Source organism: Henningerozyma blattae, chromosome 1 (genome assembly GCF_000315915.1).
Source record: "Henningerozyma blattae CBS 6284 chromosome 1, complete genome".
Lineage (NCBI taxonomy): Eukaryota > Fungi > Ascomycota > Saccharomycetes > Saccharomycetales > Saccharomycetaceae > Henningerozyma > Henningerozyma blattae.
In genome coordinates this window covers 621,828-644,234 of record NC_020185.1, presented here as the reverse complement: position 1 = coordinate 644,234, position 22,407 = coordinate 621,828, and the positions used below count along the sequence as shown (strand labels likewise).

Genomic DNA, 22,407 nt, shown 5'->3' with positions numbered 1-22,407 from the left:
AAAATAAACAGTTCGGGCACTTGTCCAAGTATATAAACAGGAGGATTTTCCCGAGTATTGAATTTTCATGAAAAAAAAACTCTGTTTTCCCTAAAGAAAAACAAGCAAGCTGACAAATACAAGTGATTCAATTACCCCATAATTGTTTTAAATCCTTATTTATTAGTTTATTACCTCAACAAACAAATTATTTTTTCTCCCCTCTCCTTTCTAATAACTTTACCCCTACTTTTTGAAACATGTCTGCTATTTTAGATAAATCCTTAGACGAAATCATTGGCAACAATAAGAGACAAGCCAAGAACAACTCTCGTCGTAACAACAATGGTCCAAGAAGAACCACCAAATCCTTCGGGCATTCCCGTCGTGAACACACTGGTCCAAGCAACAGACAACAACCTGTCAAGAGAGGTCCAGTTAATGCTGCCGTTAGAGTTGCTCAATTGTTAAACCGTTCTAATAGAGACGCTAAAGTAAGCGTAGAAGGTTTGCCAAGAGATATTAACCAAGATGCCGTTAAAGTATGTGGATTTGCATTTTCGTTACTTTGATTTTGAGAAATTTTTTTTATATATGTACTGTCTGTTATTTTTTTCTACTCTTCAGTTCTATCGACATTGGAATGCGTTTGTTAAATTACGAATTACTAAAGATGAAACCGTTATTTTTTTTAAGATTTACAGGAATCGTATGGCTACGATTTTATGACTGAATAATCTTTTTTTTTTAAAGAAACAAAAAAAAAATTACTTAATTGATGGATTTTGGAAATTAATATGCAAACATATTTATTTTTATCCATTAAGAAAAGGAACTTGCATAATTCTATTTGCACATTTTTTTTTTTATTTTCATTTGGCTGTTTACTATTTTGAATTTTTTTTTTTTCGTATTATGGAGCCTTTGTTTGGACAACAACCAATTAAGCACTGTTTCAGTGCAGGAAGGAACAATTAATTTTGCACTCTTTTCATAAATAGGTTGTACTGTCAATGGGGAAACATATGTAGAACTCCTTTTTTTTTTCTTCACTTGAAGTATAAAAAAAATACGAATCATGAACAATCGATTCTGCCTTTTTAATAAAATAATAGCTTTGCATATTATTCATTTTAAATATTCATGGTGGTTTATGATTGTTACAGAGTACTATTTTAGTCTTTTTATCATATCATACTTTTTTACTTTGCATGATTATGATTTTATTTGTTTGTTGTGTTGCAATTAGAAATAGCCAAAAGAAAATAATATGGAAATAGAAAAAGAAGCATTTGTCGTTTTATTTTTGTTATTCAGTGCGGAACTACTTTTACGAGAATTTGTTATGATTTAGCAAATTGTTGGAAAAAAATTTTGAGTCATCTATAAATTTTTCTTTTCTCAAATCCTTTCGTTTCTTCCTTGCATTATATTTTTACTAACTTTTTTTTTGTTTTAACATTTTAAATTTTTAATTATCAGGAATTTTTTGCTTCCCAAGTCGGTGGTGTCCAAAGAGTTTTATTGAGTTACAATGAAAGAGGTAACTCTACTGGTATGGCTACCATTACTTTCAGAAATGGTGATGCTGCTGATAGAGCCGTAAAGAAATTTAACGGTGCTCCTATTGATGGTGGTAGATCTAAGTTAAAGTTGAACTTGATCATTGATCCTAACCAACAACCAACCAAGAGTTTATCTGACAGAATTAAGGCTGTCCCAAGACAACAAAACATGAGACAACAAGTCCAAAACAGATCCAGACAAGGTAGACCACAACGTAATGATAGACAACAGGGTCCTCAAGGTCAACAAGGCAGAGGTCCAAACAAAAGAGTCGCCATGGTTAAGAATAGAGCTCCAAGACAAAAGAGAGAAAAGCCAGTCAAGAAGTCCTTAGAAGATTTAGACAAGGAAATGGCCGAGTATTTCGATGAAAAGAAATAATTTTTCAATTATTTTTATTTTATGTTTTATTTTATTTAATCATTTAATTTTATCCTATTTTATATTTCATTTTATATTTATTCATAATTGTGTATTCCACTGTAATATTATCATGTTCTACTCAGTCATCATTTAATGATTTTTTTTTATACAAGCTCAAAATAAATAGATATATTATACAACTAAATAATAACTAGTCCTTCCTCCTCCTATCCCAAAAGCCTAATTTGTCACCACCTTTTCTTGATAATACACTCAAGCCACCACCTTCATACTCACTTTTCCTAGTGAACTGCACATTACGATCAGATTCATCATTCTTACTATCATTAGAATAATCCTTGGGCAATGGGAATCCGGGTTTAATATGAGCAATGTCATTATAATAATCTTTTACCTCATCTTTATTTCCAAGTTGATTTTCACCACTAATTGCATAAGGTTTAAATTTAGAATCTCTTCTAGATCGAATAATAGTCTTGGATATAGCCACTGCACCAACCCCTAATAATGTTACATACAAAACTGTTTTACTGTTCTTGTGTTGTTAGTATAAAGGGTTAAAGAATCATTTACAACAATGTTTAATTTGACATACCCAACTTTACGAAATGGATTTACCATTGACATTATGCTTTAACTTAATTATATTACTTCTGTTTTTTTTTCAAATTATGATAGTATATTATACTATTATTTTCTTGATGCGTTCTTTTTTTTGAGGGGAGGGAACTTGTTCATTTTAAGCGTGATTTTAAATCCTTCATAATTAAGAGAATATTTATAGTATAGTAAATAAATATATATATTATATCTTTATCAAAATTAAAATATCTATTTTACTGAATGCTAGTTATGAATGTTTATGCTTGGTGTAACTATTGTACAAAAAATTAAAGAAATAAAAAAAAAATGAAAAAAAATATGCAGAAACGTAGTTATTGTTTAGAATTAAGCTTTTTTAGAAAGTGTTTCATATGTATAAAATACAGCAGCATTAGCAGGAACCGCTCTAATTAATGTAATTCCTAACCCTCTATAAAACCCTGGGATGCCTTGTGTTGCCAATATTTTGAAAATTGATTCTTTTAATTTCAATTGTTCTGTTTGCATAACCGATTTAATGGTATCGGCTGGAAATATACTAGCGTTGAATAAGAGACCTGCTGATCCACCACTTAATAATAATTCCCAAGTTTTATTCTCAGTTCTTGTTGGATCTCTAGCTTTTAATGTCTTTTTCATAATTTCATAGGTGGCAAACCAAACTACACCACCAATGGTTTCTCTAATAAAAGTACTTGACTGTCCTTGCCATAATCCTGATATACCATTTGTTTTTAAGATCGTTTGAATGGTTGGTACTATTCTCGTATTGTGTAATTTTAGATTTTTTGCAGATGAAGTTGATTTCATCAATAGATTCGATGCAATGGTTTGATTTTGAATATTGGAAATTTGTAATTTGCATTTAATTAATTCCACAGGTGTTAATACAAAACTGGCACATGAACCTGCAAACCCACCAGAAATTAAAATATTAGTAATTGGTGAAAATTGTGTATAATTTTCAATTAATTTAGAACATTGATTATAAGAGAGAAATAAAGTTGCATTTTCTAAAGCTGCACCGCATAATGGTGAGGAAATTCCTTGGAAAAATCCACGTCTAATGCCTTCGTTTTGATAGGTATATTTGATGCATGACCATGTTGTGGGAAACAGTTTTGATCCTTGTGTTTGTAATCGAACTTTAATTGTATCAAATGGGTATTCAATAGTCTTACCAATGGCACCAGCTATGGAACCGTTGGTTATATCAGTAATTGCATTGTTATCAACAATGCCTGAAGAGTGGGTCTCTGTTAATAAGTCATTGGTGGTAGAAGTAAATGTTGGAGTAGTAGGAACAGAAGTTGGCGCTTCCAATTGTTTAATATCTTGTCTTTCCATCTTTTACAGTCTTTGTGGGGGGGTGGTGAATACAATATATGTACTTGTAACAATTTTTTTCTCAATTTTTCAAATAGTAAAACAACTGGGCTTCTAGCAAATATTATGTATACCTTAAATACTTAGCTGTAAGATAAAAAGGTTACAAAAAAGATAAAAAAATAAAGGATTTAAAACACTTTAGTTTTATAATACAAGGACATTAAAATATATAGAAGAAATCATGGTTATTCTTATAAGACTCAAGATGACCAATCATCTTAAGTGATGATCATTCATTCAGAAAAAATAGTACTAACAAAGCATTCTAAAATTCCCCACTGCCAATGTCTAAGTAAGCAAGACACGAAGCGATATATTGGCTATCCACAATAAACGTAATAATAATTTACTTTAATAGTTTAAAAGGGTACACATAAAATATTTGGCGATGACTCTTTTCTAAGAAAGAGGAAACGGTGACACACCTAGTTGTCCAAACAAAAATATGTGGTTCGCATATAAGTCTTTTGGTAAAAATATGGATATTATTACCAAATTGATTAATTCCACTGAATTTCAAAACTTTAAAATCGGTTATAGTTCTTCACGATAAATCAATAAAATGAATAAATAATTATTATTACTCATCTCTATAATCCGAAAACGGAAAGGAAGAAAAAATTTCAATCTTGAAAAAAAAAAATGTCCGGATGAGAATGTGTACTAAACTAGATATGTACGCACGTGTTAGAATGCGAATTTTTCGGTCCGCCGTGCAAAGTGATACAAGCTGATAAAAAAAATTTTTTTGAAAAATTTTTGTCCGATGCTGAAATTTTTTTTCCAACTGAATCTGATGCAGAATGAGCGAAAGATTTTGATGTATAATTGATATAATTTTATACAATTTTTTTCCACTAGCATTGTATTTTTGTGCAAAATTCAATCTTTTATTCTAGTTATTTAATTTTTTTTTATTTTACTCTTGTTTGTATTTAAAGAAACTAAGGAATAGTCTGCTGTTTTTATTTACTAGCTTAAATCGATTATTTCAACTTCCAATAACAAAGGAACAAATTAACAATTTATTTATATTAAAATGAAGTACTTAGCTGCTTACTTATTATTGGTTGAAGGTGGTAATGCCACTCCATCTGTTGCTGACATCAAGGCTGTTGTCGAAACTGTCGGTGTTGAAGCTAACGATGCTAGAATCAAGGAATTGTTAGCTTCTTTGGAAGGTAAGGGTTCTTTGGCCGAAATCATTGCTGAAGGTCAAAAGAAATTCGCTTCTGTCCCAGCTGGTGGTGCTGCTGCTGCCACCTCCGGTGCTGCTGCCGCTGGTGGTGCTGCTGCCGCTGAAGAAGAAAAGGAAGAAGAAGCCAAGGAAGAATCCGATGATGACATGGGTTTCGGTTTATTCGATTAAACAGTAATTTAAAATTATAAACTATTGTATTTTAATATCTTAATAACTTTTAATCTTTTAGTAACTAATAGTATTTATATTATTTAATTGATTATCATCAAATTATATATAGGTAATATCATTTATAAAATCCTTTTAACAATTCATTTTCAAAAGCAACATTCTTTCCTAGGTTAGTATGAACTTTAAAAGTACCAGTTGAAGAAAGGAGAAGGGTAATATTAGTTAGTAAATAGGCATGTCGAGGTTTTTTGGTTAAGATGGTTTATAGGATTAAAACTTATAAAAATCATACAATAGCCAAGAAGAATTTGTTAATTAATTATGCACACAATTCTTCATCATCTTTGTTGAACTGCAATCTTGTTCAAAACATAAATTACAATGGGTGCAATCAATTAAATATCTAGGTTTCATTTATTATATTTATTGTAGCACTATTTACATTTTGAATTTATTTTTCTTCATATATACCAATAGGCCCTTGAAATGAAAAGAAAAATATTCAAATATATTGTAAATCTGTGTCTTTGCTGTATTCTACAGAGTTTTTTCTTTATCCCTCAGGGTTAATAATTTATCTTTTTATCTAAGTGAGAAAATCATGTACAGAATATGCTCATCACATCTTGTTTCTCAAGAATTACCTCTCCGGGGTATCAATGCCCTAAAAAAAACTCCGAAAAAAGGGTTTTAATTGTAAATTTCATATATAATTATTATTTTGATGTACAATTGAAAACTATCCATTGTGCTATTAATTAGTTTCTTGAATAATTTGAATTTATACACAAAAAAAAATTACATGTTTTGGTCTACTTGCTCAATATTTAACATTCTACTTTAATAAAATATTCTTTAAAGAAAACAGATCAGATATGCGAACGATGAATAAAACATTTCTTTTTTAAACTTATTCTAACTAAAGGAGATTTTTAATAAAAACGATTATTTGTTGATTCTACCATAATAATATAACAACCATAGGACATAATATCTTACGACTAATTTCTTACAAATTAAGGAACTACGGATTGATGGGTCGTTTTTTGTTTACAAAGCTAAATGATAGAATAATATCATGATAAATCAAGCTAATTTTTTAATAGTATTTGGGTTCCTAATAGAAAGATTTATATGAATTGTGATTAAGTGTCTTTTTCTTATTGAAAAAAAATAGATATCCTTTTAACATTAGACAACATTTTCGATTACTGGAACTTTAAATAGACGCGAATTATGAATAACGGTGTAGAGGCTATAAATGGATTATTTTTCTTTAGCATTGTCAGACTAATTCTAAGCTTTTAAAGATTTATATTTTTCTTATAAAATACAGACTTTATTTGAAAAAAACAAACAAACTACCATATCTATATAATACAGGAGAATTTTCTGTAAATATATGAAAATTGTTCTAGTTATTTTCAAACAAATATCATTTAATAACTAGTAAAGATAGTCTTTGAAAAATATTTCATATATCCACACCTTAATAAGTATTTGCAAGAATATCACCTTCCCCGCTTTAATTTTTCTAGCGTTACGTTGGCAGTCTTCACAAAAATTATTAAATACTTAAATGATTTTTAAGCTACAAACTGAATCTGTTTGAAATCCTAAAGAGAAATTTCTCCTAAGTGCTCTTGCGGGATTAGTAAATCCATAAAATTTGAAATTTCTATTATATAGTGATCTGGCTAGTATTTTTCAGATGACTATAACCCTGATTATTCTTATAACTATAACTTACTTATCTTATTCTGTGTAATTCTATATAGATGCCTCATGGGCATCGCTTTATATACAAGCGAGTTTACGCGTTGCAACATGTTGACACGAACGTTTCTGATTTAGTTAGGGCTTGTAAGCTTCTAACCCTAGACACAGTGTACTGACAGTATCACTATGTCACAGGTTCACAAGAAATAAAGCTCGCGTGGCGTAATGGCAACGCGTCTGACTTCTAATCAGAAGATTGTGGGTTCGACCCCCACCGTGAGTGCTTTACTTCTTTCAATTTTCCCCGATAGTTTAATGGTTAGAATGGGCGCTTGTCGCGTGCCAGATCTGGGTTCAATTCCCCGTCGAGGAGATTTTATTTTTGCAAAATTGTCACAATTTTTGTGTGTAACAATTTTATGCTTTGTGTCACATATTCTAAGAATGTTTGTTTTATTTTTATTATTACCTTTAATCGTATTTTATTGTTATTTTAATTTTATTATTTTTATTGTCAACAGTTATTTTATTATCAGCAGTTATTTTGTTATCAACAGTTATTGTTTTATACTGTTATTTATGTGATTAAGTATCTTTAATTTAAAATATAGAACTATTCATTCAATTATCAAATAATCTATCAAGTTATTTTGCTTTCATCAATAAGATAGCCAAAAATTTATAACACTTACTCACTTCCACACGTGATTTTATTCCAGACTATTATACTATAAAATTAATATACAACTAATATACACGATTTCAAACACTTTTAATCTTAAAGATCGAAATATCTGAAAGATCACAATATCTAAATTCCGTTAATCAGTTCCCAGTCCTCTATCTCTCGACCCCTCACTTCTTAACTTCTTTTCTCTTCTCTTCTCTCTATATAATTTTCTTCATTCTTATATACTCATCTCTCGACACTTATCATTTCCTCTAATTCTTCTTCCCAAATGCAAAATTTCTTCATTTCTCAGAATGGGATAGCTCACATCACGTGATCTATCCCTGGACAGGATAGAGTCACTCGATATCGTGACATTGATAAAATAGTAGCCATAGCGTGACTTACAAGCTACTAAATAGTTGTGGTATTTTTTATTTGTGAGTCCTACTACTTATAGATCAGTCAGTTGTAGTCAATCCTGTAACAAGTTAAGATGACTCTATATTACTTGTATTAACGGCAAATATCAGGATGACGGGATTCCTCGATCTAATGCCGCTGCAGCTCAATTGAACGGTTATAACTGTGTTCCTGACTCAAAGCGTTGCAAGAATGCAATATATCTTAGATTTTACAGGACTTCCTTGACCAATTAAGAACTTATATTTTGACTATGATATTTAAAAAGTTTGTATACAGTTTACTCGACAAATAAAGTATATTTGAAACAATAGAGGTTAAACTGGAAGGTCAATTAATATATTATCTATCCATATTTACAAGTAAAACATAAAGAACATTTACAAAGTATCTGATTCTTGGACATGCATTATATTTTTATTTTGCATAATTTGAGTCATCAGGAAATATAGTAGTTTCATTATGTGACGCGCTTAATAAACTATTTCTTTGTGTAACATTCTCAGCATTCCCACCGAAACAAAAGATGTCTATTTTAGGAAATATCCGCTCTCTAACACCGCTTTTCTTCTTCGCATTACGTCATAGCAAGAATTTATAAAGTGAACTCATATATATATATAAAGTGAATAATAATAATAATAAAATTATTACAAATAAAATTAGAATGATATAAAATGAAAGAATTAGAATGAAAGTAAATAAGAAAAAAAGTTACAAATGTATAAAGCTATATTTTATTAGTTTTATTATTTTTTTAAGTTGTTCTTTTTTGATTTAGAGAAAATTTTTTTTTTAAAATTAGGGAATGCTATGTGAATCAATCAACCCACATTATGATATGATGATAATATTATTTTATGAAGTAGTGTACAAAACAAACAAACAAATTAATGCATTGTAGGAAATAAGGAATTACAAAATGCAGTAGTAAAAGTTTAAACGACTGGGAAGTTTGGCATTGTAGTGGCGACCAATGGGAAGTATGAATTTTCTGGAGTTACAATCATACAATATAATGAGTACCAACCACAACAACTGGCCAATATACCGAAATAACCACCAGCCTCGTTACATTTGTTATTACCAATGAAAGTACCGATACAAAGCATTAGGAAAGTTAAATCTAAAAATAATAGCAATAAGAACAAACCCCAGGTACTTTTCAACGTACACATCAAAACCAAAAATGTAAAGACAGTCCAAGCAGCTAAGAAAAACCCACAAACATTATTAAACATCTTAGTATCATCACCGTAGCCAGAAATACTGTGAAATTGATCAGTGTTGATACAACCCCAACTAATCCAGAACCCACCAAAGGAAGAAAAGACAGTCATAGCGTAAGTATCACCTGTAACAAAACATAACAAACCAGCAAACAATTCAATGGCACCACCAAAAAACATGAATTCTGAAATTAACAATTTAACATTATTAGTACCACGGACATTGGCATTAACCAAAGAAAGACACATACAAGATAAGGAGAAAGAAGCTAAACCTAATGGGATTGGGTTGGCTAGACGTTTGACAGCAGGTTCACTGTATGCAGCCATTTGTTGACCAGCATTGTTAAATTCTGCACCCAAAGCATGCAATAAATCAGCTCTCTTGAAAGTGTGGTTACCTAAAGTAACAAATTCTGAATTAGATGAAACTTGTTCATATTCTTGAACTTCTTCTTGTGATTTTGACATTAGCGATTGTTGAGCAGATTCTTCTTCTTGTGGGTATGATTTTGTTTCGTTTATCACTTCTGTGTGTTTTTCCATAGCATGTGAAGATGATTCTGACGAAGATAACATTATTTAAACGTAAGTTTATATGAGAGTGTAAAAAGTACAGAGGCTGTAGATATAAGGAAAGATAAAGGTAAATATAAAAATCGGGAGTAAATAACGTATATAAATACAAGAAATAAAAGTTAGATAAAACAGAATAAGAAGATAAAGAGAAAGTATAAAATCGGAAATCAAATTAAGGAAAGGCTAAAAGTTGGAAAGAAAATAATAAGATTCAAACCATTTTAAATATAAAGATAGTAATAATCATTGGCTAGCAAAATAAATATACATTTCTCCAAACAAAGATGCAATGGAGAAAAAAAATTCAATGTAATAAAATCATTTTTATATGTATGCATGAAAATGACCTAGGTCATTCGATAGAAAGACAATGTATTAATGATCTCGTCACTATTTCCTGACATCTTTTGCAAGATCTATCTCATCATCAACCTCATTTAGGAACTTGCAATGTCCATTGTAAAAAAAAGACATACGATAGTTGTAGTGTGTATTGTTTTATTGTTATTTCTTTTTCCTAGATTGAAATAATTTGGAACAAGAAAAAAGAAATTATTATAATAATAATAAAAGAAAAGAAAAAAGAATAGAAAAAAATAAATTAAATGGTATAATGGTAATTTGTTAAGAAACGGAAGAACAAGGAATTTGAAGGATAAACCTACAAGAATTCCAGAGAAAGAAACTAGAGAATTTCGTTACCCAGAAAGTGCAGTAGTGAACCACAGAAACGGCTGCTGAGGAATTGGAGATGGGGGATGATACCTTAGAAAAGTGCGTAGCACATTGGGGTCACAGAATGTGCGAAAACGGACTTCGGCCGAGATCATTAAAAACTTTTATACGGACGTTTCTTAGATGGACTGATGGCGAATGAAAGACGTAGCTGTTTCCAGATATGGTATCTCCAAAGAAGGCAAATATGACAATAGAAGTTGCCGGGCGTTCCTTCGGAATCTGGCATCTATTGCCTGTTCTGACAGGTGACGGCTGAAGAGATTGAAAAACCGGAATTTCACGCGTGAGGGGTATTGCCATTTGGGGAAATCAAAAGAAGCGGGGTTAATCCATATATGGATATTAGGGTTTATCAGATTTCGAGGGTTGCTATGGGGAACAAATAGGGTCTATGTCTGCATTTTAGGGATCATGTGTCACGTGTATATGGAATTCAAATTCAAATTCACGTGATATCGTGTAGGATGACGAAATCTCTTTTTCGGACATTTTTGAAAATTATTGAAATTTCTTAAAATATAAATTTCATTTCGTTGGTTTTGCAATAGAATTATAGATGGGGCTTTTTTTGCGAGGTTATGATATACGTATAATAATCATAGAATTATATTAGGAAATTTAGTGCTTAGAGAGGATTATAGATACTATTGAGTTTACATTTTTTTTTTAACTTTTTTTATTAGTATTATAATTTATTATTATTTTTTTTTTTAATTTTTATTTTTAAAATACTGTAAAAAAAATAAGGATACATATATACGATCAATTGTCACGTAAATTTATACGTAAAGGGGAGATCCATACATTGCAAGAAAAAAAAGACTACAACAGAGAAATACATATACATATATACATATACACATACACACACACAATGTCGTTTGGTAATGATATATTTGATGACATGGATAACAATCCATTTGCAGAACCATCTGAAGAAACTCCGGTGCTTGAACAGGAAACCACTACTGATACCGTTGAATCCGGCACAGCTGAGCCTCCTAATAACACTAATGATAATAATGATACTAACATAAATTCCACTCCTAATGAAACTACACCTGTGACCACTCCTGGGAATGAACCTCCAGTGAGAAAAGAGGAACCTCCACAGCCGGATTTGGAGACAACATTATTACCGGAAAGAAAAGAACCTAAACTATCATTGAAAGTTCGAGTCACTAAAATTGAAAGAGCAGGTACTACTTCGAATCAACAAGAAAATCCAAGTATTATATTCGATGTATCCACCAATATCCCTACATTCCGCAGAAAACTTTATAGAAATATTAAAAAAACATATGAAGAGTTTAACAATTTTTTCAAATATTTAAATGGTTCATTACCTGAATCATTTATACCTTCTATCCCACCTCCTTATACAAACTATGGTATTGAAAATCATGAAGATTTTGCTAAACTTTTGAAAAACTTTCAAGAATGGTTCAATAGAATCGCCATGGATCAATTGATATTAAGAAAGGAGGAATTGGCCTTTTTCATTGAAAGTGATCATTCTACATATATTCCAATTTCCAAGTACAAATTACCCGCCACAGGTCTAAAGAGAAAAACTTTGAAACAATTGAGCCCTCCCTATGATGAAGTTATTGAACTATCTGAATTTAGACCTTATGTCAAGAGTCTTCATTGGATCTCCAAAGATTTACAATCGAAAATCGTTAAATCAAGTAGATCAAGAAAATCATTGGGGACCAATGAATCGAATTTTGGTCATGGATTTATGGCATTAAAGGATTTGAATCAAATTAAACAAAACTCTAATAGCGTCAATAAAACAAATACAGCATCAAATGCAGAAAATCAATTATATAAGCGATTTGGTAAAGTAATAAATGCTGTGGGGAATATTGATAGTATCATTGCCACTTTAGATATGTCTACACTTTATGATGGCCTTGAGTGGATCGTTAAAGATACATATGTGGTTAAAGAAGCTCTAACAAATAGGCATTTGATTATGAGAGAATTATTAAATGCTCAAAGTAACACGAAGAATAAACAAGAAACTGCCAAGAAGTTTAGAAGTAAAAGAGATATAAACCCTTTAAAAGTAGACGAATCTTATAGACAATTGAAAGAAGCTTCAGATTATGAAAAAAAATTGACTTTTAAATTACAAAGGATTACCTTGAATTTGAAGTATGAAAAGGAAAATTGGTTAAATTGGTACAAGAAGAAACTGCATCAATCCATTAAAGAATATACAGTTCAAAAGATTAATTATGAAAGAAAGAAACTGACTATTTTGGAAAAAATTAGAAATGATGTTAGAAAGGCTGATCCTAATGGCGGGCTCTCCAGATTGGGAAGAGAGAACTTGATTATCAATGATAATAAAGAAGCTGATGATTCAAATAGGAACAACGGATTAACAACATCTATATCATCACAAGGTGTAGAAGGTGATAGTTGGGCTGGCGAAACTCGTCGTAGATCAATTATGGAGGCAGATCGTTTGAATCGTACAGAATTCGATGATTCTATCAATGGAACTGACCAAAATGAGCCAGATAATGAAGATGATGAGGATAACATCAGTGGTGATCTAACAGCCACCGCTACCACTACTACTACCACCACACCTACAGGCAAGATGGATGAATCATTAATGAATGCAAGAGATGCGGCTACTCTTCTAGGAACTGCTACTTTCTAGTTGTACTACCACTCGTTATATACTATTGTCTATCCCCCATATACATATATATATATATATGGATATAAATACCCAACTATCACGTGCTCCTATCGTATGCCTTTACCACATACGGTAACCGCCCACAGATCACATTTCCTTTTCCCAATGGGGAGACAAATGCGGGTGTCAATCACGTGCTGCATTTCTTTTTCTTATATTTTTCTCATTTTTCCCATTACGGCAATTCACCCGGTGCACCTGCTAAATCTGGAAAAGGGGCGGGGTAGTTACGGGTCTTTCTGTGTGTCACATGACTCCCACACAGGTGACTCTGAGTCCTGCGTTCACGCGCCAAATTTTCTTCCAACTTGCTAATTGAATGAAACAAAGCATGCCTAAATTGGAAGCTAAGACTTTTTAACACCCTGTAGAGAAAACGTCGTAGAAAGGTTGTTGGTTGCGAAAATGTGGGATACCCTCTAGGAATAAAAATGGGCGAGAATTTCAAGCTCACACATCCCTTGATATTTAAAGAGGTGAATAATTTTATTTTTTTTTTTCACTTTGGCAATTTATTATGTCTCGAATATTTTTAAATTGTAATTAATATTGATTGGTGTTTTACGTTTTATAAATATATATACATTTAATAAAAGAGTAAGAGGCAATACAAGAAACATTACTGCTTGTTTTAATTCTGGATTATTGTCTTTCTTTTTATTACCTTAATTTTAGCCAACAAAAAGAAGTATTATAAAATAATAAAAAAATCATTACAAAATGGTTGCCTTTACAATTGACCAAATGCGTGGTCTTATGGACAAAGTGACCAATGTCCGTAACATGTCTGTTATTGCCCATGTCGATCACGGTAAATCTACTTTGACCGATTCTTTAGTTCAAAGAGCCGGTATTATTTCAGCTGCTAAAGCAGGTGAAGCTCGTTTCATGGATACCAGAAAGGATGAACAAGAAAGAGGTATTACTATCAAGTCCACTGCTATTTCATTGTATGCTGAATTGTCCGATGAAGATGTCAAGGATATCAAGCAAAAGACTGAAGGTAACGCTTTCTTAATCAACTTGATTGATTCCCCAGGTCACGTTGATTTCTCCTCTGAAGTTACTGCTGCTTTACGTGTTACCGATGGTGCTTTAGTCGTCGTCGATACCATTGAAGGTGTTTGTGTCCAAACTGAAACTGTCTTGAGACAAGCTTTGGGTGAAAGAATTAAGCCAGTTGTTTGTATTAACAAGGTTGACAGAGCTTTATTGGAATTGCAAGTCACCAAGGAAGATTTATATCAAACTTTTGCAAGAGTTGTTGAATCTTGTAATGTTATTATTTCTACTTACTCTGACGAAGTCTTGGGTGATGTTCAAGTCGACCCTTCAAAGGGTACCGTTGCCTTTGGTTCTGGTTTACAAGGTTGGGCTTTCACTATTCGTCAATTCGCCAACAGATACCACAAAAAGTTCGGTGTTGATAAACTTAAGATGATGGAAAGATTATGGGGTGATTCTTTCTTCAACCCAAAGACTAAGAAGTGGACTAACAAGGAAACTGATGCTGATGGTAAGCCATTAGAAAGAGCTTTCAACATGTTCGTTTTGGACCCAATCTTCAGATTGACCAATGCTATTATGAACTTCAAGAAGGAAGAAATCCCAGTTTTGTGTGAAAAATTAGAAATCACTTTGAAGGCTGAAGAAAGAGAATTAGAAGGTAAAGCTTTATTGAAGGTTGTTATGAGAAAATTCATTCCAGCTGCAGATGCCATGTTGGAAATGATTGTCATGCATTTGCCATCTCCAGTTACTGCTCAAGCTTACAGAGCTGAACAATTATACGAAGGTCCATCCGATGATGAACATTGTCAAGCTATTAGGCACTGTGACCCAACTGCTGACTTGATGTTGTATGTCTCCAAGATGGTTCCAACCTCTGATAAAGGTAGATTCTATGCCTTTGGTAGAGTCTTTGCTGGTACTGTCAAGTCTGGCCAAAAAGTTAGAATCCAAGGTCCAAACTTTGTTCCAGGTAAGAAGGAAGATCTATTCATTAAGGCTATTCAAAGAATTGTCTTGATGATGGGTTCAAGAGTCGAACCAATTGACGATTGTCCAGCTGGTAATATTGTTGGTTTAGTTGGTATCGATCAATTCTTATTGAAGACTGGTACTTTAACCACTTCTGAAACTTCTCACAACATGAAGGTCATGAAATTCTCTGTCTCTCCAGTTGTCCAAGTCGCCGTTGAAGTTAAAAACGCCAACGATTTACCAAAATTGGTCGAAGGTTTAAAGAGATTATCTAAATCCGATCCATGTGTCTTGTGTTACATGTCTGAATCTGGTGAACATATCGTTGCTGGTACTGGTGAATTACATTTGGAAATTTGTTTGCAAGATTTAGAAAACGACCATGCTGGTGTTCCATTGAGAATCTCCCCACCAGTCGTCGCTTACAGAGAAACTGTTGAATCTGAATCTTCTCAAACTGCTTTATCTAAATCTCCAAACAAGCATAACAGAATCTATTTGAAAGCTGAACCAATGTCTGAAGAATGTTCTTTGGCTATTGAAGAAGGTAAGATTAATCCAAGAGATGATTTCAAGGCCAGAGCTAGAGTTATGGCAGATGAATACGAATGGGATGTCACTGATGCAAGAAAGATTTGGTGTTTCGGTCCAGATGGCACTGGTCCAAACTTAGTTGTTGATCAAACTAAGGCTGTCCAATACTTGCATGAAATTAAAGATTCAGTTGTTGCTGCTTTCCAATGGGCTACCAAGGAAGGTCCAATCTTTGGTGAACAAATGAGATCTGTCAGAATCAATATCTTAGATGTTACATTACATGCTGATGCTATCCACAGAGGTGGTGGTCAAATCATTCCAACCATGAGAAGAGCCACTTATGCTGGTTTCTTATTGGCTGAACCAAAGATTCAAGAACCAGTCTTCTTGGTCGAAATTCAATGTCCAGAAAACGCTGTCGGTGGTATTTACTCTGTTTTGAACAAGAAGAGAGGTCAAGTTGTCTCTGAAGAACAAAGACCAGGTACTCCATTATTTACCATTAAAGCTTACTTACCAGTTAACGAATCTTTCGGTTTCACTGGTGAATTAAGACAAGCTACTGGTGGTCAAGCTTTCCCACAGATGGTATTTGACCATTGGGCCACTTTGGGTACCGATCCATTGGATCCAGCTACTAAGGCTGGTGAAATTGTCTTGGCTGCTCGTAAGAGACATGGTATGAAGGAAGAAGTCCCAGGCTGGCAAGAATATTATGATAAATTATAATCAACAAGAAAAAAAGTATATATATGCCTTATTTTTATTTTTCTCTGTTGAATTGATCAATTTATTCGTAATGCCTTGAAACGACCTTTTTTTTCTTTATTATATAATTAATTACTTACATTGTATTTATTTATTCATTACATTTTATACTTACCCTACACTTTTATTAAAAAGAACTATCATTTTCATAATCTTTTTAACCTCAAAAAAATAAGAGAAAATTTAATATTATTTTATTATTGGCATTCTTGTGCTAATTGGCAAATTTTCCAGATACGAAACTTGTATAGATTGAAATTTAAGATTTCCGTTTCCGTCAAGCGATATAGCGCTTCCGTAAGAAAATATTCCATTTAGATATAGAACAGAGTGTAAATATTTACTGAATCAACTAAAAAAAAAAAATTAGAACTATCTAGGGACCGTCGTTTACCTGTTTATGGATTCACATATTTTACCAAATGCTACAAAAATATCTTTATAATTTAATCAGTTGAAAAAAAAATAATTATATTGTCGCACATATGAACCATTAATAATGCCTCTACCGAATGATTTAAAACCATTATACATTCAATGGCTGCAAGAATTATTAGATAAACTTGATGTTAGACAAGAGCAACTTTCAAATACTTATACAAAGGCCAAAAAAAATCTAGAAGATGCTGAAGGAATATTTTATCATCCAAATGATTTGAAAAGAGTTAAAGGGATTGGGAATACGATCATGAAACGTCTGGAACGTAAATTGGAAAATCATTGTAAAGAGCTTGGATGCCCTTTACCTGATCAATATGTATCAATGAATACTATTAACACAGATGGGCAATTGAACAGGCCAGCAAAGGCATTAAGAAATTCAACGACTATAACAACAAGTGGAAGCTCATCTAAGGAATCTAATGATGAGGAACAAATTCAAAGAAAAAAAAATGGTACCATAAGAAAGCCAAGAAAGTATATACCAAAAAAGAATAGCGGTGGTTATGCAATACTTCTTTCGTTATTAGAAAATAAAGCTATAAGAAGAGGCATTACTAAGGATAATATTATCTCTACAGGTCAAAAATATTCAACACATAGTATGACACCAAACTTTTCTACAAGAGAATTACATTCTGCATGGTCTTCTATTAACTCCTTATTGAAACATGAATTAGTCTTTGAAGAAGGTAGGCCTAAAAAATATACATTAACTGAAAAAGGTCTTGATTTAGCTAAAATGTTAAAAGTTGCTGATAAAATTGTTTTTGATAATGAAAATAATGAAAATCATTCAAATCAAGATGGATCTAATTCCTCATTTACAAGTGTCGAACTGACAGCAGATTTAAGTGCGTTGGAAAATAGTGTTCATAACCCTTTGAATAGAGATCGGCATGCGAATAATAATGAAAATACTCTTGATGAGACTAATTTTACATTCAATATTTCTAAGAGTTCACCACAAATGGTAAGTGGTACACCAATTAAAAGAAATAGAAGTTTAATTGACTCATCACCAATTAAAAATAAAAGAAGCTTAAATGATTCATCACCAATAGCTAAGAGATCCAAAACTTTCCCTACAGAAACACTCAACTCAAATCGATCACATACAATCCGTAAAAGGTTTGCTGGGATAAGTTATGAACTTTGGCCTCATGATACTTATGAGATATATCCGATACTTGATCATCGAGAAATCAAGTCCCAAAAAGATCGAGATTTCTTCATGAATGCTTTATTGAGAAAGGGGATGAAATCCGAATGCAAGCAATTATCATTGGGAGATATTGTCTGGGTTGCAAGCAATAAAAGAACAAACGCTAAATGCTTATTGAATACGATTATTGAAAGGAAAAGATTGGATGATCTAGCATATAGTATTAGAGATAATCGGTTTATGGAACAAAAGATTCGTCTTGAAAAATCAGCATGCCCCAACAAATATTATCTAATTGAAGAAACTATGGGTAGTTCTGTAGCCAATATGGGTGAGGCATTAAAGACTGCATTATGGAATATTTTGGTATATGCCAGATTTTCCATTATAAGAACTCATAATTCAGATGATACTGTAGAAGAATTATTTGCATTACAAAAAGTCATTACAAGACAATATGCCGGCAAGGATCTTATTGTGGTATACCCTTACGAGTTGACAAAGCAGGAAGATTTTGGTAATATTCTCCACAAGTTTAGAGGAGAGTTTGAGAAAAATAAGAACATCCAATGTTGCCAAGATTTCGAAACTTTCCAAGATATCATGGGTAAAGGTGATTCCAGAACTATTGGTGAACTAACCATCAATATCCTTATGTTTGTGAAGGGGGTCTCTTTGGAAAAGGCAGTCACTATCCAATCTAAATTCCCCACGTTATATCACATTCTTAATGCATACAAGAGATGTAGGTCGGAACAAGAAGCACAACTCTTGATGTTTACACATTTTAAAGACGCGCCAGGTAACAAGAAGATAACAAAGAGCCTCTCTGAAAAGATTTCCCAAGTTTTTCATACGTAGGACATCTATACACCTTACAAATACTGATATACTGCAGCCGCCCAAGTCACATTCAAATTTTCCACACCTAGTCCATTATGTATTCTCATCAAATAAATTATTATTTCAATTGGTTTCCGCGAATAACCGAGCCATTAACGCGTCGCTTCATTTTCCTTTTTCCTTTTTTTTTTGATTTTTCAATTTTTTTTTTCAATCCCATTTCCATTTCCAATTTCTCATTTTCCCAATTTATCAAGTTTTTTAATTTCTCGAGGCTTGAGCTTTTCGAGTTTTTCATTTCCAGTTTTCCAGGATTGACAGCTTTCTGTTCCTGGCAATTGAGAACCAGAGGGATGACGAATAATAATCATCATGATAATAATACCAACGGACGACAATGATTGGACACCAAAGTTGGTGTAGAGACTATTTCAGATCGGATATTGTCTCCTTCTATCATTGAAGAATTTGATTTGTTTCTTGTTTTCCGATTACTGGAAACAGATAGATATCAAGTCAGTGGTTGGTATTTAATCGACATACGTTTAGTATTGTATTTGCATACAGGCAAAGGACTGAACTTCTCAGCTATTGGAATATATTATTCTTTTTTTCTATTTTATTTTTTTATTTTAAAAATTTGTATTACTATATCTTTTCTGTTCATTCAAGAACTAGTGTATTGATCAGATAATAACTACTACTGCAGCACCAACAACAACTACTACTCCTATTACATCCTATACCAACAATGAGTTTCAAGGGGTTTACAAAGGCTATCAGTAGAGCCCCTCAGACATTTCGTCAAAAAATGAACATGGGGCCTCAAACAGAAGATCCTGTCTATGAGGATGCAGAACGTCGTTTCAAAGAATTGGAAGATGAAACCAAGAAATTAAGTGACGAATCTAAGAGATATTCCATTGCTGTGACTGGTATGTTAACTCATCAAATTGGGTTTGCCAAGGCTATGGAGGAAATCTTTAAGCCTATCAGTGGTAGAATGAGTGATCCAAATGCTACCATTCAAGAAGATAATCCACAAGGTATTGAAGCAAGTGAACAATATAGGGCTATTGTTGCTGATTTACAAGTCACTTTAAAGCCAGATTTGACTTTGGTTGAAGAAAAAGTCGTTAAGCCTTGTCAAGAGCTTTTGAAAGTCATTACATATATTCGTAAGATGGCTACAAAGAGAAATCATAAGAAATTGGATCTAGATAGAAGATTGAATGCCGTTACCAAGATTGAAAATAAAAAAGAGCAAAAGCCAAAGGACGAAGAGAGATTATATAAAGCCCAAGCTGAAATGGAAGTAGCCCAACAAGAATATGATTATTATAATAACATGTTAAAGGACCAATTACCAATATTGTTTTCATTAGAAGCTCAATTTGTTCAACCTTTATTTGTTTCATTCTATTACATGCAATTGAACATTTTTTACACTTTGTATAATAAATTCCAAGAAATGCAAATCCCTTATTTTGATTTAAATAGTGATATCTTGGAAGCCTTCCAAGCTAAACGTGGAAATATTGAAGAACAAACTGATGCCTTAACAATTACTCATTTTAAAGTTGGTTATTCAAAAGCTAAGTTAGAAATGACAAGAAAAAGATATGGTCATGGTGCTGGTCCAGGAAACGGTAGTGCATACAACTCGCAAGAAAATACGCCAAGTCCAACAGGTGATTATAATTCAAACGATCCCTATGGCCAACATAATGGCTATGGTCAGGATTCATACAATCAAAATTCTCCTACTCAAAGTAACACTCCAGGATATGGTCAAGGACCTCCTCCAAATGCAGGTGGTTATGAAAAGCAATCACCATCTTCAACAGGTAGTTATGGTCAAAATGGTGCTAATCCGGGCTATAATCAACAACCTCAACATAACGCATACCAATCTCCACCAGCAACAGGTTACGAGAAACCAACCCCATACCCTACTGCAGGTAATTATCAAAATTCAAATCATTCCCTTGCAGGCTCGGTTCCTCCATCATATACTTCTGCTACTGGTGTACCTCAGTCAGCACCTGCATTTGAAACAGTCACTGCCTTGTATGAGTACCAAGCTCAAGCTGAAGGTGATCTAAGTTTCCCTGCTGGTGCTGTTATTGAAATCGTCCAGCGTACTGCTGATATTAATGAATGGTGGACAGGGAAATATAACGGTCAACAAGGTGTTTTCCCAGGTAATTACGTTAAAATAAATAAATCATGAGATTTTTAATTAATTTAATACTCCCAGCAAAAAAGTACTAAAAAATATAAATTTAATCCAAAAAATATTATTATTATTGTTAACAATTAAATTTTAAATTTGAGGTTTTTACGTATTTTTTGTTGTTTTTTTTAAAAAAAAAAATTTGTGTACTAGCAAATTGAGTTCTTTAGTTCTTTATTTTATTTATTTCTTTTTTTTTTTGCTTTTTGTTTCAACTATATCAACCTTTATCAACTCTCGTCATTTTTTTTGTTTATTGTCATATACTTATATATTTCTGTTATTTCTTATCTCTTATGGATTGTTTTTCTTTTTTAGGGTTCTTTATTTCCTTTTGAAAAGGTGCTAGATGAAACATGTTTCCATTTATGCAAGCTTTCTTGTTTGTTAAATTCCCTATTGAATTGAAACTAAAAAATATTGTAACCTCTCATATTGAATAGCGGTATATATTATTCCTTCCTGCTACATGCCTATGGTAAAGCCTCGATGCATTATTTAATTTACTTTTAATATATTATCCTTTCTGGCCTTAGTTGTAAATAAAATAAAGTTGATGCCGTTACCCGCTCCCTCATCAAATTCGGTTTAAAATTTCAAAAAGACAGTACTTATTTTTAATAAACTATTAAAAGGAAGATCAACAACTATCTATCAACATTGGAAATAATACGGCAATATAAAGCATTCTACTCATTATCCATATATTTAAGTTGTATTACATTTATTGTTGTTTGTAATATCTCATTAACCAAATAAACTAACAATTTTTTAACTACTATATACCGGTGTTATTTTACCGGTATCAACTCATCATTCAGTAACCATTAAAAACAAAAAGGAGACTGTGTTCCATTTAACATTGTAAGAGCATAAAACATCTTTAAAAAGAAAGCCTACATAGCAGTTTGCTTTTTGAATATTATAACTTCCTATTGTACTTTACTTATCGTTAAATATTTAGCAAATATACTTCCTCAATATTCACTCACCCTAGCAAAATAGTCATTCAATTTTTAAAAAAAGAATTCATACACAAGTTAACTAAAGTATTAGTTTGT

The 22,407-nt window shown here is 32.2% G+C and overlaps 9 protein-coding genes and 2 non-coding genes across 11 annotated transcripts; 8 read left to right on the top strand and 3 right to left on the bottom strand.

Annotated features, from left to right (window-relative positions):
- Positions 1–239: 239 nt before the first annotated feature.
- YRA1 (RNA-binding protein YRA1) lies at positions 240–1,926 on the top strand (the record flags this gene model as incomplete). The annotated part of the gene is made up of 2 exons (XM_004177535.1): positions 240–521; positions 1,462–1,926. The coding sequence occupies 2 exons, from the start codon at positions 240–242 to the stop codon at positions 1,924–1,926; spliced, it is 747 nt and encodes a 248-aa protein (XP_004177583.1).
- A 193-nt stretch (positions 1,927–2,119) lies between these two features.
- COI1 (Coi1p) lies at positions 2,120–2,550 on the bottom strand (the record flags this gene model as incomplete). Its single annotated transcript, XM_004177534.1, has 2 exons — positions 2,120–2,459; positions 2,525–2,550. 2 exons carry the CDS (start codon positions 2,548–2,550, stop codon positions 2,120–2,122), a joined length of 366 nt encoding a protein of 121 aa, XP_004177582.1.
- Positions 2,551–2,877: 327 nt separating this feature from the next.
- ORT1 (Ort1p) lies at positions 2,878–3,879 on the bottom strand (the record flags this gene model as incomplete). Its single annotated transcript, XM_004177533.1, has 1 exon — positions 2,878–3,879. The coding sequence occupies one exon, from the start codon at positions 3,877–3,879 to the stop codon at positions 2,878–2,880; it is 1,002 nt and encodes a 333-aa protein (XP_004177581.1).
- A 1,081-nt stretch (positions 3,880–4,960) lies between these two features.
- Positions 4,961–5,290, top strand: RPP2B (ribosomal protein P2; the record flags this gene model as incomplete). The annotated part of the gene is made up of 1 exon (XM_004177532.1): positions 4,961–5,290. The coding sequence occupies one exon, from the start codon at positions 4,961–4,963 to the stop codon at positions 5,288–5,290; it is 330 nt and encodes a 109-aa protein (XP_004177580.1).
- Positions 5,291–7,223: 1,933 nt separating this feature from the next.
- On the top strand, positions 7,224–7,295 carry TBLA0Atrna16R. The gene has a single exon. It is a non-coding gene; the product is annotated as a tRNA-Arg (tRNA).
- An 18-nt stretch (positions 7,296–7,313) lies between these two features.
- TBLA0Atrna15D lies at positions 7,314–7,385 on the top strand. The gene has a single exon. It is a non-coding gene; the product is annotated as a tRNA-Asp (tRNA).
- A 1,658-nt stretch (positions 7,386–9,043) lies between these two features.
- On the bottom strand, positions 9,044–9,913 carry TBLA0A02610 (acetate uptake transporter family protein; the record flags this gene model as incomplete). Its single annotated transcript, XM_004177531.1, has 1 exon — positions 9,044–9,913. One exon carries the CDS (start codon positions 9,911–9,913, stop codon positions 9,044–9,046), a length of 870 nt encoding a protein of 289 aa, XP_004177579.1.
- Positions 9,914–11,525: 1,612 nt separating this feature from the next.
- Positions 11,526–13,331, top strand: VPS17 (retromer subunit VPS17; the record flags this gene model as incomplete). The annotated part of the gene is made up of 1 exon (XM_004177530.1): positions 11,526–13,331. The coding sequence occupies one exon, from the start codon at positions 11,526–11,528 to the stop codon at positions 13,329–13,331; it is 1,806 nt and encodes a 601-aa protein (XP_004177578.1).
- Positions 13,332–14,093: 762 nt separating this feature from the next.
- On the top strand, positions 14,094–16,622 carry TBLA0A02590 (elongation factor 2; the record flags this gene model as incomplete). The annotated part of the gene is made up of 1 exon (XM_004177529.1): positions 14,094–16,622. The coding sequence occupies one exon, from the start codon at positions 14,094–14,096 to the stop codon at positions 16,620–16,622; it is 2,529 nt and encodes an 842-aa protein (XP_004177577.1).
- A 538-nt stretch (positions 16,623–17,160) lies between these two features.
- MUS81 (Mus81p) lies at positions 17,161–19,128 on the top strand (the record flags this gene model as incomplete). Its single annotated transcript, XM_004177528.1, has 1 exon — positions 17,161–19,128. The coding sequence occupies one exon, from the start codon at positions 17,161–17,163 to the stop codon at positions 19,126–19,128; it is 1,968 nt and encodes a 655-aa protein (XP_004177576.1).
- A 733-nt stretch (positions 19,129–19,861) lies between these two features.
- RVS167 (amphiphysin) lies at positions 19,862–21,343 on the top strand (the record flags this gene model as incomplete). Its single annotated transcript, XM_004177527.1, has 1 exon — positions 19,862–21,343. The coding sequence occupies one exon, from the start codon at positions 19,862–19,864 to the stop codon at positions 21,341–21,343; it is 1,482 nt and encodes a 493-aa protein (XP_004177575.1).
- Between the last annotated feature and the right edge of the window lie 1,064 nt (positions 21,344–22,407).